At 49.8% G+C, this 18,590-nt stretch overlaps 1 protein-coding gene across 1 annotated transcript; it reads left to right on the top strand.

Moving 5' to 3' along the window:
• Nucleotides 1–344: 344 nt before the first annotated feature.
• Nucleotides 345–14,184, top strand: SALL1 (spalt like transcription factor 1; the record flags this gene model as incomplete). Its single annotated transcript, XM_084256779.1, has 3 exons — nt 345–420; nt 9,296–12,720; nt 13,744–14,184. 3 exons carry the CDS (start codon nt 345–347, stop codon nt 14,182–14,184), a joined length of 3,942 nt encoding a protein of 1,313 aa, XP_084112905.1.
• Between the last annotated feature and the right edge of the window lie 4,406 nt (nt 14,185–18,590).

Raw genomic sequence — 18,590 nt, 5'->3', positions numbered from 1 at the left:
CGGCGCGCAGAGCCAGCCCCGCGGCCGGCTTATTGGGCCAGCGCGCGGAGAGACAGGGGTCTGCAGCAAATCACGGGCTAATTGATTAAGGCGAGCGGGTTTGAATAGCGCTGGCCCGGTGCCAATCGCCTTTCAAAGAGCCCCTCTATGATTAATCGCAATGCATTATTGATAATCATAATTATAGCAGGACACATGCGCGCTGCGCCCCGGGCCGGGGAGCCGCGGAGGGGGCGGGCGGGCCGGCGGGCGGGGGGAGCCGCCGCGCCGCTCGATTTCCGTAATTTTGAGAAGATTTTTTTTTAGTAATTTTTTATTCTGCCCCAGCTGATGTGTGAGCCAGCATGTCGCGGAGGAAGCAAGCGAAGCCTCAACATTTCCAGTCCGACCCCGAAGTGGCCTCGCTCCCTCGGCGCGATGGTGAGTGCTCCGGCCCGCGCCGCGGACACACGCGGGCACACGCGCAGCACGCGCGCTCACACTCACGCACCCTCGGACCCACGCTCACGCGGCGCCCCGCGCCCGCCGCCCCGCGCGCCCCGCCGAGGCGCTGGGGGCTTCTTTCTTTTTGGTTTTCGAGGCGCCCTCGCCGGACTGCTCCCCTCCCCCGCCCCCGGAGCGCACGCTCCTCCCGGCCGGGTCTTTCCGGAGTTGCTGGGCCCTCCCGGGGGAGGCGAGCGGGCCCGCGGGCCTGGCGCCCCGCGCCCCCTGCTCCCGGGAGCCGAGCCGGGGAGCGGCCGAGCCGCGGTCCCCACGCGGGGCCGGCGGAGCCGGGCTGCGCCCTCGCGCCCCCGGGCCCCGGCTCTCCCCGCGCCGCCCCCGGACCCCGGCCCCGCCGCGGCCGCCCGGGCCCGGCCGCCCTCGGGGAGGAAGTTTACTCGGCGCTCGGGGCCGGACTCCGGGTCTCGGGGAGCTCCCTGCGCCGCGCCCCCCCTCCGCCGCGCTCACGCGCCACCTGGACCCGCGCGCCGGAGTGGGGTGCCCTTGGAGACCCGGAGCCGCGGGGAGATGACCGTTGGTGTCGGGGCGCCGGCGCCCGGCGCGCGGGGGTCGCGGCCGGGGTGGGGAGAGGTCGCTGTGCCCGGGCGCCCCCGGAGCGCCGGGGTCAGGCTCCCCGAGGCTCTCCCCGCGCCTGGTCCCCGGCACTTGCACACCCCCGCCCCCAAGAAATGTTTCGGTGCGGCGTGCGCCCGCGGAGGAGGTGGTCGCCCCGGCTTCCAGGAGGCTGAGGGTCGCTTTCCAGGGCTGGGGGCTGGGGGGCCATCTCGCCAGAGGAAATCCCCCCTGAAGCGGGCAACCTGCTTTTTTCGACGAGGAAGACAATCGCGGGGTCCCCTGGGGGGATGAACAAGTCCAGAACAAAGTTTGCGCGAGAGAGCTGAGGCCGAGAGGGGCAGCGGGCCGGGCCGGGCACTGGGGGGACGGAGGGGGGCCCCGCGGTGCCTCCCGGCCCCTGAAGGTGTTTCGCATTCGGGGCCGGCGGCGCCCGGGCCCAGCGCCCGAGGCGATGCCGCCGCGCCGGGACTCGGCTCCCGCGACGCTGCCTCTCGGCTGCGGGAGGACCGGCGGCCGCTCCGGCCGGGGCCCGGGGCACGCGGGGTGCCCCTGGAGATGCTCCAGTCCCGGGAGACATTTTGGGATCTGGAGAAGGGGCCTGGGGCCGGACAAGGCTCTGAGGCCGCCCTGAGCTCCGCGCTCTGCGCGCTGGACGCTGCCCGGCCGGGCCCGGCCCCGCGCCTTCCCCAGAGGCCTGCTCCTCGGCGGACCTGGGCTCCGGCGCCCCTGGACCCGGGCGGAGAAGCCCTGGGGCTTTCCCTCCCTTCACCCCGACTGTCAGGAAGTGAAAGGGCCCGCCGGGCTTGAGGGGTGCCTGGAAGAAATTGGGGAGAGCTGAGACCAAGTTTAAAAAGTGTTTACAATATGGTCCCCCCACCCCAGTACTTTGCAAAGCTTGCAGGCTCCCCAGCCTCCTCCGCAGCTTCTCAGTCTGCAGAGAGAGCCCCAGAAACCCTCTGTCCACCCCAGGCCCCCCCCAAACCCGGCAGGGAGGTAAAGGAGGCGAAACTCCCAAGGCCGCTGCGGCCCCTCCGAGCCTTTTTCTGGGTTTTCTCAGCTGATTCCTGCTGCTGCTCGCCCCCAATTCCCATCTCCCCCAAAGTTTCTGGTGAGGCTCTCCCCACCGAAATACTAGTAAAAGTTAACGATTTGTGTGCGACAAACCGAAAGGCAGGCAAAGAAAGTGTTTTCGCCTTTTGGGGGGGTACATTTGTACTGTTTTTGACATTTTCCAAAAAAAGAAAAAAAACAACAAAACAACCACCCCATGTGGGCTTCATGGAGAGATGAAGCTGGCCAGATCTTTGCTAATCCTGGATGCAGAATTTTTAATAGCGAAGGCTTCCCATAAAGCCTCGGTGGAAAAGGAGTTCACTGCCTCTTGCCATCGCTACTTACTAGGAGTGGGTTGTTATTTTATTTTATTTTATTTTTTTGGTTTATTTGAGCTGTGAGGTAAACGAAGCAAGTTTCTTTTCTTTTTTTCTCTTCTTTTCTTCCTACCTTCCTTCTTCTTTTTTTTTTTTTTCCTTTTTCTCCTGCAAAGCTGGCTCATTGTCCTAAGAAGCAGTAAACTGTTAGTGGCTCCCCAGGAAAGCTTCCCTGCAGCCCCTTTCGCACCTCCCTGTGCCCCTTCTCTTGTTCTTCCATAGGAATGGCTTTAGGTTATGACTGTTTTTACATGGTGGAACAATAAGTTGGGAAGAGGCTGCCTAGAGGGTAGATTTTGTAACAGGGTTACAGGATTTAGTGTGTTGTAATCATATTAGTACACAGCCTCCCAACTCCAGCTCTTTCTCGTTGGGGAGCAGTTGTGAGGTGCATGGAATGGAGAGTCACCACAGATCTCAAAGTTACCTTTAAAATGTCACCACCCTGTCTGCAGTGAACGCAGCAGTGTCCCCACAAAGCACACACTTCCAGGAGCTTTTGGGGTTTTGTTCTTTGTTTGGGGCTTGTTATTTTTCCTATTTTTTTTTTCATCTGTAAAGGTTGTTAAGTTTGTAGAGGTCGATCCCTCAGTTAGACAAGGTGCTTCCTTTTTCTTCTGTGTTGAAATGATCTGAAAATATGGCCAGAGAAATAGGAAGCGTACCAAATAAAATCTAGTCGGTGCTCTCATCCTAAGCGAGCACTTATTTTAGGACTTCAGCCCGGAATGGGACCTAGAAAAGTTTGTCGTCCCCAGTTAGAGTCTTTAGAGTCGCCCTGGAGGGACCAGGGCTGGCGCTGCGTGTCTCGCTTGTGTGTGTTTGTGTGTGTGCGGCTACAAAGAAACCCCCGGCCCTGCTCACCAGCACCGCTGACTTGGTCGGCAGAAGCTCAAAAAAACAAAATTATTTGGATAGTCTTCCAGTATTCGCATTTTAATTCTATTTTGGTGCAGCTGTAATACCAGAAACACCCTAAAATAAACTTGGGAATTTTTCTGTTTCTTGTGAAACTGAGATTATGGCAGCTATGACTTGTCTCTTAGATGATATTCAACAAGTCTCGCAGTACTTGTAGAAAGAAAGATGACTAGCGGTGGGAAAATCGCTTCCTGAGAGAAATAATTCTGAGCAAAGGGAATATTGGAACCTAGTGGTTTTCTATGTGGGTTCTTAGAGAGATTTGGGTTTCAGGGCTCTGTGTGTGTGTGTGTGTGTGTGTGTGTGTGTGTGAGAGAGAGAGAGAGACAGAGAGACAGAGAGACAGAGAGAGAGAGATTTTTCTTCCTAGGGTGGTGTTTTTAAGCTTTCTGTAATCTCCATGTAGCTTCCAGGTATTTATGAAGAAAGTATTTTGGTGCTCACCTTTTTCAAGGAAAAGATAATATTGGAAGAAAGATAAAAGCATCATGGGCTCCATCTAAAACATTGACTCTCATATAAAGTATCATAAAATTTCTCTTCTTTATATTAATAATGAAATTCTATTATTTACCAAAGTAATTTACTCATTGTGGGCAGCTTAATGGCAACACATTGATTTCTGGGCCCAAAAGGTTAGAGAGAACTATAATTAATTGCTTTTTTTGAAAAACTGACACCTGCAAGATAAGGCCGTTGGAAAGAATTCATGTTTAATCAGGCCTATTTTAAGTGTGGGGCATAATGGAAGATTCTGGATGAGAAAATGCTAACTGTTTTGGGGGGATTTACTTCAGACTGCACATACTTCTTGAACGACAAACACACACACGTACACACAAAGTCTATAGCTGAGCATGAGACAGTATGTGTGAAAGTGATTGTGTGATACTGAACATTTTTGTGGTTTATTTTACATCAAGTTTCGCCTATGATTTATAGGCACGAGCGCCAATTAATGGGTTATTCTTTGGGGACTTTATTTCATTTCTTTATCCTTCTGCAGGTAGCAAATTGTCGTTACCTATAGTCTTGCAGAAGGCAGGACCCTGAATTTTTAGTGTGAAGATCTTCTGGGGGGCCTGGGGGAGATATGGGTAGTTCTCTAAGATTTTTGAGATTGTTCAAAGCTCTAGGCAGTCTTAACTTGGTTTCTCTAAGACACATCCTGGTACAGCTGGTCATAGCTTCCAAAATTATTCTGAGGTTATCAAAACTGAAGCAACTTAGCAGTAAAGCAAAGGAGATAGTAAATTACCCTGAGAACCAGCACCTCCCCGCCCCCCCCCAAAAAAGAAAAAAGTTGGTGTGCCAGGCATTTGAAAACCTGCTCGTGAGAAGCTGTTTTAACCTTTGCTAGCCTCCCCCCATGCAAAGGTGACAAGGTCCAGATCATAATATTGTCCTTCAGTATCTTCCCAGTGACCCCCAAATTGAGTCTTGCTAGTCACTTAGCAGGAAGTTAGTAGTTTATTTTAGTTTCACCTTATCAGCTTGCCTTCTTTTCCTAACCTTATTCCCCTGTCACCCTCAGATGCCAGACCCCCAAAGGGGAAGATTGACAGGTAGTTCCCATCGCTCCGTTTTACCCTCAAACAACTGGGATTTAGTTTCTTGTGCCTCTGCCAATGTTTATGTAGTCAAAGTTTAGATCTCGCCTTAAGGAGTCTCTCTTTTACGCGTCACTGGAATAGGAAAGCCACAAAGAAGTTTTTGAACAAACCCTTGCAACTGGAACCCCATCTAGTGTTCAGGTCGATTCATCCAAGGGGAAGACATTTTCCCTTTCATTTATTGTGTTCATGAGGTGGGCTTGTAGCAGGAGTTTAAAAGGAGTGTCTTGTCGGTGCTATTATTTTTTCAAAGACCTCACTGGTCCTCTTCACTGGAGGATGCACTGATCCTGGTCAGGCTCACGGAGGGGTCTTGCGGGGTGCCAGTAAATTTGTCATTTGGCTGCATATCACACAGAGGAAACTTCAGTCATTACAGAAAATATGCGCAGCATATGTTGTGATGTTTAACATTTTTCTGGAATCTTAAGCTGGACATTCAGATTCAGGTTTTTCCCAAGTCTGTGCAAAAAAAAAAAAAAAAAAAGATAAAAGACCAATCAATCAAAAATGTTGGTGCTAGCCTTTCTAAATTAAATTAGTCTACGAAAAGGAACAGCCTGCTAAAAAATAGGCACCCAAACCACAATCGTGAGAGGTTCTGTTAAAAATGCTAATGTGATTTTAAGGCAATGGGAAGGAGAGAAAAGGATGTTTCTGAGGAGCTCCAGAAAAGAAAACTGAATGTGGTTAAGTGTGGTTGTTGGTATTTGGTTTGGTTTTGTTTTTTCCTGACTGGCTAAGCCTTTCTGTGTGGGGGCATAGTTTTATTTTTATTTTTCTTACTAGGTATCTTGGGACACTTGAGTTTGCTGCTTCCTATTCTGCAGTGTTTGGTTCAGAGGGTGAAAAACTGACCCATTTGAATTGGACAGCAAACTCAAACATCTGAGATTTCAGGAGAAATTGGATGGAGCTATAAATTTGCCCCCTCCCCCTCAAAAAAAAAAAACAAAACAAACAGAAAATTCCAACGATCTTTTTGTGTGTGTGTACATACATACTTAGAAAACCACTACTTCTTAAAATTGAACAGGATTACAAAATTGCTTTAATTTGTATGCAAAATGCATAGAAAAGGAACTGGAATGTTATTTTCACCAACAGGCAGGAACAAGGCAACTGTATTTACTATAATGGGGTCACCAGTTGCAATCCTGTGTAACAGATTATTGAGAAAGAGATACAAGATAGCAGACAGAAAAATGAATTAGAACGAGTGTGTGAGTGTGTCTTATTGCAAGTTAACATATTCTTGGTAGTTAAAGATTCAAACTAGTCCTCTTATTTTATAGGTTTTTTTTTTTTCAAGGCTGTTTCATTGGAATTCTGTTCAGATGCAGATAGATTTAAAGTTAAGAACTATTACAGTGTAGCGACACCTGCTTTTGAAATAAATCAAAATAGATACCGGGATTTTTTTTTTTTTCGGTGTTCATAAACATCAGGAAATTAAATTAGTTGACTCTACGGTGAGATCAAATGTCAGCTTATTAAAATGTTGTGAAAATCTGAGCTAAAATACGGGCAGCTTTTTAACACAGTCTCTTTCTTAGAAGCAAGCAGGCATTTATTTTTAAGCGTCTACATTTTCCGTCCAGTTAGCACAATCCTAAATATAAAAATGTTCAGGTTGAAAACTTGAAAATTCTCAAGTGAGTCTTGAAGCAGCACAAATACAGAATCTGAGCCCAGGAAAGTAAAAATCAGCTAAATCCCGTAAAGTAACCTTCTTTTTATTTTCTCTATATATTATTATGAGAATATCAGATGTTTGCAAGTTATAAAGAATTAAAATGCCCTTTAATCGTGAACACAGATGTGCTAAATATTTGAAGCAACTACATTGTAATGTGTACAATTGATGAAGTCAGTTTTCTGATTTCCCTTGCTAGTTATTTAGTTCTGAATCTGTCATTATTTGTCTAAGCCCAGCTGACCAAGCAAAACTGTGTTTTAAAGTGGCTTTATGTTTTGATAAATGTGAGCTGGTTGAAAAGTATTTTCCACTGAATGCAGAGCTTAATAGAACATGCTGACATAATAGTTTTAATGCATTTTGTTGAAAATGTGTGAACAAACAGAATAGCTTTTGTTCCTTCATAATTGGCTGTAAAAGTAGATGGAAACATAACCATTACATATGGAAATGTGCAAAGAGAAAGAAATAACATTTCTGTTGAATATATTAGGAATTGCATTTCCTAGTTTAAAATAAGCATCTGAAATGGATGCATCATTTAAAATTGGTTGTCAAAATAAGAAGCTTTAAACAGAATTTTTGTCACATTATTTTTGTCCCAAGTTAAGCAACATAACTTTAGTGAATTTCGTTTAATATTTTGTTTATATTATTTTAAGGCAGGGAGAGAGACAGAAAGGGCTTAAAACAGCACCTTGAATGTGCACAGGAATCTGGTGCCAATTAGGATGATTAAACATTAAATTAAAACTGAATCAGTATTGGTATTTTCTGCTACAGCGAAGATTTGTTTGGTATTGTTAATGCATTTTGCACTATATCTTTGTGGAGATTAAAAGATGGTATTAGGAAAGCTAGCTTGTTAAGTATAACTTAGCTGCTCAAACACCACTCCCAGCAGAATAAAGTGTGCATGCATTTGGCTTCCTCACCGGGGCTTCTGATCAACTTCGGCATCTCTCAAGGCAAATGGAGTTAAGGAATTTTCAGAAGTTAGCATTTAGGTATTAATTATATTTTCTGGCATGGAAAGCTGCTCCAGCTTTTTGTGGAGTTTACTACAAAGGGGCAATTGCTTGGCTCTTTTGAGTTGACTCTGAAGTTTCCCCAAAAAAGCTGCATTTTGATTTTGCATTTATTCATATTTGCAATTAGGTTGTTTTTTTTTTTTTTTTTTCCCCTGCAAGTTTTCTGGGAGATTCAATTTGGAAGTCATGGAAACTAACTATTATCTGATTCAGTTCTGCAGAAAAGCATGCAGGGAGGTAATCCTTGAATTAAACAGTTTTTTTTTTTTTTCACAGCCTTCGGAGATGACCACACACCATTTGTACAACAGAAGTTGGTGTTCCCCATGCTGGGCAAACAATGGGACGCCATCCTGTCTTTGAATAGGGTGTTAGCTTGGAGTTGGAGATTTTTATGTTTAATTTACAAATGGATCTTAGCGAGAAGAAATCTGAGCAACCAGTGGAAACAAACATGAAATAAAGGGATTTTTATAATGAAAGGTTCGGGACAATCTGTTAAACAATTGATAACAGTTAAGAGCAAACTGATTTTAAAGGCATTCAGACAGGAGAATTACAAAGCATTTCCAAACTCTAAACCAAGGAATTATTTCTTCTCTTCCCCTTAACTGCACATCCTTCTTTAAGTTGATGTTAAATCACAAATGTAAATCTTGTGCCAGTTTTTATATATATCTATATAAGAGCTCTTTTGATGAAATATTTAGAGGCGTAATGTTGCCATTTGGAGCATCGTGGCATATATTCTTTGATTAGTGGGATGGTGGCCAGGGTTGCATTCTTTAATTTTAAAAATAAACATGCCAGGGGAAGATATATAGATGCGAGGCCAGCCTTGTAATGGATTATGATCATTGTGTTTCTCTTCATGGTGTGTGTGTGTGTGTGTGTGTGTGTGTCTTTTTTGTTTTCAACTGAGTCTGGAAGATTTCTCACTGATGCGACCAGAGTTTGTCATCAAGGATCAGCCTGAGCTCAGGTTCTAGGTAGGGACTGGAGGTGATTTTCAAGTTGTCAATCTTCAACTCCACGCTGATATGCATTTTTTTCTCCTCTTGTCAGCAACTGATTGGAACCTGAATGACTACAAATTAGTTTAGTGACAGGACAAACTGTCACAGATATCTTTGAATTGGTTGAAAATGAATAAGGTTGACAGAAACTCAAGAGCCTAATAAGTCCTCAGAATGGCTGCTGGACCCTCGCAGGATGAGTAGACAATAAGGTGTATAAAATATTGGAAATCAATACTTTGCTATGGAATTTCATTATGCACCGATGTCTTCCGTTCATACCATTTTATATTTTGATGGATTATCTGAACCATCACCACCTGAGGTAGCAGATGGGTAGAAGTTCCTCCAGCGCCCTTAAAATTTAATTAGGAGTGTTCTTGGGTGATATTGATCAGTTTTCAGGGCCTACAGTTGTGAGTCGTGTAGGTAGAAGACAACTGATTAATCCCCTTCCTTGTTTTGAAGTCAGAGGTGACTCTGCGTGTCCCGGCCCCCTTTCTAACCCCGAGCCTTTTGATGTTCGCAGGAGACACAGAGAAGTGTCACCCGAATCGCATCGCTAAGAGCAAGGACGCCCACGTCTGTGGTCGGTGCTGTGCCGAGTTCTTTGAATTATCAGATCTTCTGCTTCACAAGAAGAACTGTACTAAAAATCAATTAGTTCTCATCGTCAATGAAAGTCCAGCCTCCCCACCTGAAACCTTCTCCCCCACCCCCCCTCCCGATAATCCGGATGAACAAGTGAATGACACAGTTAACAAAACAGAGCAAGGGGACGGCAGCGACCTTTCAGAACACAACGGACTTGACACGGAAGAGTCCATGGAGGCGGAGGCCCCGGCGGCTCACAGAGGCGGCAGTGGCGTCCCGGGCGGGGGCCACGGCGGGGCCACGCCAGGCTGCAGCGGCAGCGCCTCCACAGGTACCTCAGCGATCACAACCTCTCTACCTCAACTCGGGGACCTGACGACACTGGGCAGCTTCTCCGTGATCAACAGCAACGTCATCATCGAGAACCTCCAGAGCACCAAGGTGGCCGTGGCCCAGTTCTCCCAGGAAGCGAGGTGCAGCGGGGCGTCGGGGGGCAAGCTGGCCGTCCCGGCCCTCATGGAGCAACTCTTAGCACTGCAGCAACAGCAGATCCACCAGCTGCAACTGATCGAACAGATTCGTCACCAAATATTGCTGTTGGCTTCTCAGAACGCAGACTTGCCAACATCTTCGAGTCCTTCTCAAGGTACTTTACGGACATCTGCCAACCCCTTGTCCACACTAAGTTCCCATTTATCTCAGCAGCTGGCAGCAGCAGCTGGATTAGCACAGAGCCTCGCTAGCCAATCTGCCAGCATCAGCGGTGTGAAACAGCTCCCCCCCATCCAGCTACCTCAGAGCAGTTCTGGCAACACCATCCTACCACCCAACAGCGGCTCTTCTCCCACTGTTAACATATTGGCAGCAGCGGTCACCACCCCATCCTCAGAAAAAGTGGCTTCGAGCGCGGGTGCCCCCCAGGCCAGCAACCCAGCAGTCTCGGCATCATCCTCACCAGCTTTTGCAATAAGCAGTTTGTTAAGTCCTGCATCTAATCCACTTCTACCTCAGCCGGCCCCTGCTAACTCGGTGTTCCCCAGCCCTTTGCCCAACCTTGGAACAACTGCAGAGGATCTAAACTCCTTGTCTGCCTTGGCCCAGCAAAGAAAAAGCAAGCCACCAAATGTCACTGCCTTCGAAGCGAAAAGCACTTCCGACGAGGCGTTCTTCAAACACAAGTGCAGGTTCTGTGCGAAGGTCTTCGGGAGCGACAGTGCCTTGCAGATCCACCTGCGCTCCCACACAGGAGAGAGGCCGTTCAAGTGCAACATCTGCGGGAACCGGTTCTCCACCAAGGGGAACCTCAAGGTCCACTTTCAGCGCCACAAAGAGAAATACCCTCATATCCAGATGAACCCCTATCCCGTGCCTGAGCATTTGGACAATATCCCCACGAGCACCGGCATTCCCTACGGCATGTCCATCCCTCCGGAGAAGCCGGTCACCAGCTGGCTCGACACCAAACCGGTCCTGCCCACCCTCACCACTTCGGTCGGCCTGCCGTTGCCCCCCACCCTCCCGAGCCTCGCGCCCTTCATCAAGACGGAAGAGCCAGCCCCCATCCCCATCAGCCATGCTGCCGCCAGCCCCCCGGGCTCAGTCAAAAGCGACTCGGGGGCCCCTGAGCCTGGCACCCGAAACCAGGGGGGGCTCCCAGAAGAGGGCGAGGGGTCCACCGTCCCCACCTCCGGCGCCAAGAGCGAGGAGGGCGGCGTGGTCGCCGGCTCGGCCCCGGCTGTGGGCGGCAGCGCCCTGAGCTCCCCGGCAGCCGACTGCGGCCCGGGCCACGCCGCCACCTTCTCCAACCCGCTGCTGCCGCTCATGTCCGAGCAGTTCAAGGCCAAGTTTCCCTTCGGGGGCCTCCTGGACTCCGCGCAGGCCTCGGAGACGTCCAAGCTGCAGCAGCTGGTGGAAAACATCGACAAGAAGGCCACCGACCCCAACGAGTGCATCATCTGCCACCGCGTGCTCAGCTGCCAGAGCGCCCTGAAGATGCACTACCGCACGCACACGGGCGAGCGGCCCTTCAAGTGCAAGATCTGCGGCCGCGCCTTCACCACGAAAGGGAACCTCAAGACCCACTACAGCGTCCACCGCGCGATGCCCCCGCTCCGAGTCCAGCACTCCTGCCCCATCTGCCAGAAGAAGTTCACCAACGCCGTGGTCCTGCAGCAGCACATCCGCATGCACATGGGGGGGCAGATCCCCAACACCCCGGTCCCTGACAGCTACCCCGAGTCCATGGAGTCCGACACCGGCTCCTTCGATGAGAAAAATCTCGACGACCTCGACAACTTCTCCGACGAGAACATGGACGACTGTCCCGAGGGCAGCATCCCCGACACGCCCAAGTCCGCGGACGCGTCCCAGGACAGCTTGTCATCCTCGCCGCTGCCCCTCGAGATGTCAAGCATCGCTGCTTTGGAAAATCAGATGAAGATGATCAACGCCGGCCTGGCGGAGCAGCTGCAGGCCAGCCTGAAGTCGGTGGAGAACGGGTCGGTGGAAGGGGACGTGCTGACCAACGACTCGTCCTCGGTGGGGGGCGACATGGAGAGCCAGAGCGCCGGCAGCCCGGCCATCTCGGAGTCCACCTCCTCCATGCAGGCCCTGTCCCCCTCCAACAGCACCCAGGACTTCCACAAGTCTCCCAGCGTGGAGGAGAAGCTGCAGAGAGCGGCCCCGAGCGAGTTTGCCAACGGCCTGTCCCCCGCCCCCGTCAACGGCGGGGCCTTGGACCTGACCTCCAGCCACGCCGAGAAAATCATCAAAGAAGATTCTTTGGGGATCCTCTTCCCGTTCAGAGACCGGGGTAAATTTAAAAACACTGCTTGCGACATTTGTGGCAAAACCTTTGCTTGTCAGAGTGCCTTGGACATTCACTACAGAAGTCATACCAAAGAGAGACCATTTATTTGCACAGTTTGCAATCGTGGCTTTTCCACAAAGGGTAATTTGAAGCAGCACATGTTGACACATCAGATGCGAGATCTACCATCACAGCTCTTCGAGCCCAGCTCCAACCTCGGCCCTAATCAGAACTCGGCGGCCATTCCCGCCAACTCGGTGTCGTCGCTCATCAAGACGGAGGTCAACGGCTTCGTGCATTTTACTCCTCAGGACGGTAAGGACCCCCCCGCCAGTCAAGTCCCCCCGGGGCCTCTGTCATCCTCCGCCACGTCCCCGGTCCTGCTCCCGGCTCTGCCCCGGAGAACCCCCAAACAGCACTACTGCAACACGTGTGGCAAGACCTTCTCCTCATCCAGCGCCCTGCAGATTCACGAGAGAACTCACACTGGAGAGAAACCCTTTGCTTGCACTATTTGTGGAAGAGCGTTCACAACTAAAGGCAATCTTAAGGTACCTCACCCACCTGTGCCTCACCCACCCACCCCTGCCGCCCTCCTCGCCGCTGACCGCGCGCCATGCCCGCTCCCCCGGTCACCCACCCCGGCGCCTGCTGCGGGTGGGCACCGCGCCGGGCAGCGGGGCAGGCTGAGCCATCCGAACGTCAGGATGCAGTGAATAATTTGGTACCTGGGCGAAGCAGCGGCCTAGCCGTTGTCTTGCTAAGTGCACCAAATGAATGGCTTCACGTACCAAGGCGGACAGCCCGCGTGGCCACCGCTATTGATTAAAGACCTCCTTGTGGCCGCGCGCCGCCCGTGCCACTTAATAATCGCCGCGCTCCACGCGCCCGCATCTCTATGCAGAGCTCGGCCGGCCGGCCCGGCTGGGTTTGCTAAAAACAGTAGCCTCAGCGCCCTGCTAATGGGTATTATGATAATTGATCAGCCAACGGTTCCTACCGATAGGTGCCGGCAATAAAGCAAATACGCTCGAGTTCTAGAGCAACACTTGAACACGCCACTGTGTACATTTTTCTGTTGACAGAGTATTTCTCGGGAGGTCGCTGCCCGTAATGTGAGATGAATAATTACTTTCTGCCTTTCCTCTCCGTGCGCAGGCCCTCCTCTGGGCAATCAGTGAGGGGTGCTCTCTTCCCGTCTGAAAAGGACATTCATAGGGTAAAGGGTGTCAGATACAATACTTACCATCGCAATGAGAGTGGACATAACAATCTCGCCCTGCGAGGAGCTATCTGCGACTGACTGGCTCGCTGGAGGCCATTATAAGCTAAATACACATAATAAAAAAAAGAGTAAGTAAGGCATCTTGGCCCAGAAGAGGACAGGCTGCCCAGGGCTCGGCGGGCGGACACGTTATTGCTAGTCGGCCGGAGTGGCCGCTCCTGTCTGGCTCGTAATAAGAATAGACGTTTAGGCCACTTGCTTTGTCGAGTGTTGGGATATGAGTTGCGACAGATTCAACTATTAAGCTTCTCCCTCCTCTCTCTCTCTCCCCCGCCCCTCCCCGTCGCAGGTACACATGGGCACGCACATGTGGAACAGCACCCCCGCGCGCCGGGGGCGGCGGCTCTCTGTGGACGGCCCGATGACATTTCTAGGAGGCAACCCCGTCAAGTTCCCAGAAATGTTCCAGAAGGATTTGGCAGCCAGGTCAGGAAGTGGGGATCCTTCCAGTTTCTGGAATCAGTATGCAGCCGCGCTCTCCAACGGGCTGGCCATGAAGGCCAATGAGATCTCCGTCATTCAGAATGGTGGCATCCCTCCAATTCCTGGAAGCCTCGGCAGCGGGAGCAGCTCACCTATTAGTGGGCTGACGGGAAACCTGGAGAAGCTCCAGAACTCGGAGCCCAGCGCTCCTCTGGCTGGCCTGGAGAAAATGGCAAGTAGCGAGAACGGAACCAACTTCCGTTTCACCCGCTTCGTGGAGGACAGCAAGGAGATCGTCACAAGCTAAAGCAGCTCTGGCTGGGCTAAGGCCTTCCTGCTCCCATCAAGACCCCTGGTGGCCGCTTCCTCCCTACCCACCTCCCCCCTCCCTCCTGCTGCCCCCAGATCTATGAACTACATTACGAAGACGTTCTTTTGTACCTTGTTCAACTTCTAGAGTTCTAAGAAAGCTTATTTATTAGTGATATAACCTTGCTTTGCAAACAGAATGCAAGCGTTAACTTTGGTCTTCTGTATTTTGGACTAAATACTAATTGACTAGAGTGCTGTAAACTTGCTGTAACATTTATGGCGATTGCAAGTTGCCCTGCTAGGCGGTCTTAATCTGGCATTAACTTATTTTCTATATCCAGTTTAATATGAATCTGGTGTTGATGCGATGCCTCAGTGATGCATTAGATCTCTAATAAAGTCTGTATATAAATGTTCACTTTGATCCTGCTGGAAAATTTTATCAGCAAACACATTGTCTAATCTTTCGAAACAGAATTAAGGCAAGGACTGAAATTACAGACTGAACAGTGTGGTTCTTTGAAAGGTTTGGTTGGTTTGTTTTTTTGTTGTTTTTTTTTTTATTCTAAGATTCAACCTGCTTTTTTTTTTTTTTTGTAGATTTAACCATTTCCGTTTTGAACTGCTATTTGTATTGTGCTTTTTACTTGAGTCGTCCTCAATGTTAATAAGTTTCTGTACAGTAATAAGCACGCAGAATTCTTTAGAGAAATACAAGTGTTGTTTTGGTAGTTGAAACTGAGACGTAACATTTTGCCTTGTAGGTATATTCACAATAGACTGTGTGTGCTGGAATCTCACAGTGCTGCTAAGTATAGCATCTTGAACAACCTTCAGTGGAGAAAATGTAGATGCTCTTGTATATACAATAAGAAATATCACTTTCATTAAAATGTACATATGTTCCTTACAAGAGCAAATGCTTCTTCTTGATCAAGACAGCAGGTATAGTGTTTGTTTATTTTGTATTAGGTATGGAAGAAAAAAAAATTGGACTGTTACATGCACTTTCTTGGAAAGTTGAAAGGAAAGGGGGGGGTCCAATTTCTTTAACATTTAATACTTACTAACAACAGAGATACTGTAATTTTACTCAAGTAATCAAATACATTTTTTTTTGCAACAGATAAAACAGAATACTGTGTCTGTGTTTTTAGAGTGCGTTTTTACTCAGTGATCCCCAGAAGTGGATGTTCCCTTCACCCCAGGCCTCAGAAAATTGCAATTGTAAAAGGCATAACAGAAACAGATTTGCATGGGGCTTTTTTTTTTCCTTAAAATTAGATGCTTTAGGTGTATTTTCCCAATCTTCAGTCCCAATGTGGTCATTTTCTACAACTTTCTCCACCCCCACTGCCAAAAAAAAAAAAAGAAAAGAAAAGAAAAAGAAAAAGAAAATCAGGGAAAAAGGTGTCATAGGAAGTTTCATCTCAGCAGGTAAGTGTCCTCAAACAGGCCAACCGTGCGGAGGTGGACTTGGGCTTCACTTCAGCTGTTGTGGTTTCACTTCACTGGATGGAGTCCTGTTTTTCCAGGCGGCTGAGAGCAGGGAAGCCAGAGAATTCCCGATGCAGCGGGGGTTATATAATCTGACTCTGAAGCTGGGCCTCTACCCAGCGAGGTCAACATGTTCTTTATTTAATTAGTCTTTTAGGCATTTAAACACACATGCATGTTTGGAAGAAAAAGTCAACTACAAAGGATAGGACGAGTCAACTTGAATATTTCATCATCAAAATTCTACCTGATTTTTTCTCCTTTTAGTTCTAGGGGAAATAGGTTTTCCTCCTGAGCACTATAGTGGGGTGAGCAGACAGAGGGGGGAGTTGGTGTCTGGAAGGGGCGCTGAATTTTTTTCTTGCAGAGGGGTGGTGAGTCAGCAGCAGCCAGTGGCCCTGAGCCCAGGTAAGGGAGAAAACCTGCCCAAGGGCTGAGCCTGGCAGGGCATTCTGGACCCTGGGTGCTGACCCCCGGCCAGGGCAATCAGAGGATGAGCGACCAAACAGGAGGGGTGGGGGTGGGGTGTGAGCGGCTCCCTGAGGCTGAGGTTTCAGTGAGCTGACATTTTAGGGGGATCTTTCTTGATTGTGCCTCCCCACACCTGGCCTGTGCCCCAAGGGAGACCCTTTTTCTCCAGTGGGGACCAGGAGAGAAGGTTGGATTTCTGGCCAGAAACTCTTGTTCAACGCAGACTATAGGGGAACAATTTCCATCCCTTCTCCAAGGCTGGTGGGGCAAGAGAAGGGGGCTTGGGCCTGCGTGGTCCTAGGGACCTGGCGCCTCTTCCCAAAGCTGGAGCAGCCTGGAAACACACTGGGGCCCCCCGAAAGTACAAGCCAGGAGAGGGGCTCGCTTCCGCAGCACCCCCTCTGCGCACACCCGCCTGCGCCCTTGAGCCCTCTCCAAAGAGGCCCAACCCACCTTGGTCCCGAGGCGCCGGCTGCAGCGCCCGCTCTCCAGCCCCCCAGCCCCCCGCCCTGGCCCCCATCCCACAGGCCCCCAGGCTCCCCACTTTCCCACCCCCCAGGCTCCCCACCGCCTGCCTGGCGCAGGGGCGCAGCCCCACCCCACAGGGGCCGCGCTGCGCATCCATTTCCAAGAGGCCAGCGGTCTGGCTAATCTCCCTCCCCCCTCACCGCCAAACCCCCCTTCTAGCGTTTTCTCTAAGTTAAGGGGCGCAAAAGCAGCTTTTCGACAGATTTTCGTGGCAACCGAAGCCTGGGCAGAGGTCGGGGCTGGGGTCTGGGTCCTGCCTCTCGCCTCCTCTCTGCGGCGGCCCCAGCCTGTGCGTCCACCCTCCACCCACCCTCCAGGGTATCGACCAGCACCTGCCCACGCCCCTTCCATTGATTTCCAGAACACGATCGCCCACAGCCCGGCCTCCCCTCGCCGTGTGACCAGCACATTTAGGCCCTCGGCTCCCCTGGCAGAAGAAAAATGGTTTATATTTGCAAAGCAACAGGGTTTATTGCAGCAGATGATGCGGACGCACCACCCCCAGCCTCCTCCCCAAGCCTCCCGGCAGGACGCCCTCAAGTTTCCTCCCAGCTCTTCCCCTTCTGCAACTTGCCTTTCATGCAGGTAGCTTGGGAAGCACCGAGAACCGAATTTCCTGGGCTGCTGCTGCCTGGAGTGATAACAGCTACATTCACAAAAGTTTTCTACTAAAAACACTCATTGGGGTAAAATACTCATTTGCCTCCAGTTCCTTTTTTCAAAAATCTCAATTGCAAAAATACAGAAAAGGACAGAGAGTAACAGAACCAGCCCCCTTGAGCCCGTCTCTCAAAATTTACAAATGTTGGTAACTTGGAGGTTTTTCGTGTTTTTTTTTTTTTTAATAACTTCTGCTTTTTTTTCCATTCTGTCTCACAGTGTTGCTGTGAGAAGCAAGAGAGACCTTGATCCTCTCTCCTCCCTCCTCTTCCTGTGTCTTTCCTACCCTCCCAGCCCCACGGCTTCTTTCTCCTGCCTTCACACGCATTCGTGCAGGGGCCTCCTTTCTGGAAAATACACTTGGGTCCAGCAGTTTGGTGATTGATAGGGAGCCAAGGGGAAAATGAATGACAAAGGACAGACCCAAGCAGCCCAGGACCCCTCAGGCCAGAGATTGGGGGGGCAGGGGAGTGTGAGTGGGGGGGGGCAGGACCCTCCAGGTCTGCTGTGATACCTGAAGCTGACTTTGGACTTGGAATTTTCACATCTCCATCCCACCAGCCAGGGTTTATTCAACTGGCTGATGGGGGGGGGGGGGGCCTCGCAATCTTTTTGAATTAAGAGAAAAAAGTGTTCCTACAGAAAATCCTAAATGATTTGCAGTTGACATAAATTTCTAGCAGTAGATTATTTGCTTATTGGTTTTGGCGTGTTGTGAATGTCAAGAATGAGAGAACTTTTAGAAAAAGTGCTCCCACTCAGTTAAAACTTCGCAGTCCTGTTAGAAAAATAAAGCATTGAAGTCTTTACTAGGAGTTACACACTCTAGCCCGAATAAAACAACTGTCAGAGGGGGTAACAAAGTGGGAAAAAATGTAAAGTGAATTTCAAAAGGCCCCACAATAAAAGACAATCTGAGATTCACAGAAAGTGGAGACGGATAAGACAGGAATTAGGTCATCTGGGCCAGACCCCAGGAAATATGTTTAGATCAAAGCCTGCTCTGTTAGGATAAACAACACGGGGCCCAGTGGGTCCTACCAATATTTTCATGTCCGTGCTCAGCGTTGCTAATCTCACCAGCGATATTTGACGAAAGGGGGTAAAAATCACAACTGTAAAAATGACAGTAAAAAATGTCCTCTCGACTATCATAGGAAGATAAAGATTTAGATTTGAGCTAAAAAGTAACAAGATCCAGGCCCAGATCAACACAAGTTTCCTGGAATTTCAGCACGAGTGAGT

The sequence above is a fragment of the Talpa europaea genome (genome assembly GCF_964194135.1).
Source record: "Talpa europaea genome assembly, chromosome: 16".
Classification (NCBI taxonomy): Eukaryota; Metazoa; Chordata; class Mammalia; order Eulipotyphla; family Talpidae; genus Talpa; species Talpa europaea.
This window is presented reverse-complemented; position numbering and strand designations above follow the sequence as displayed.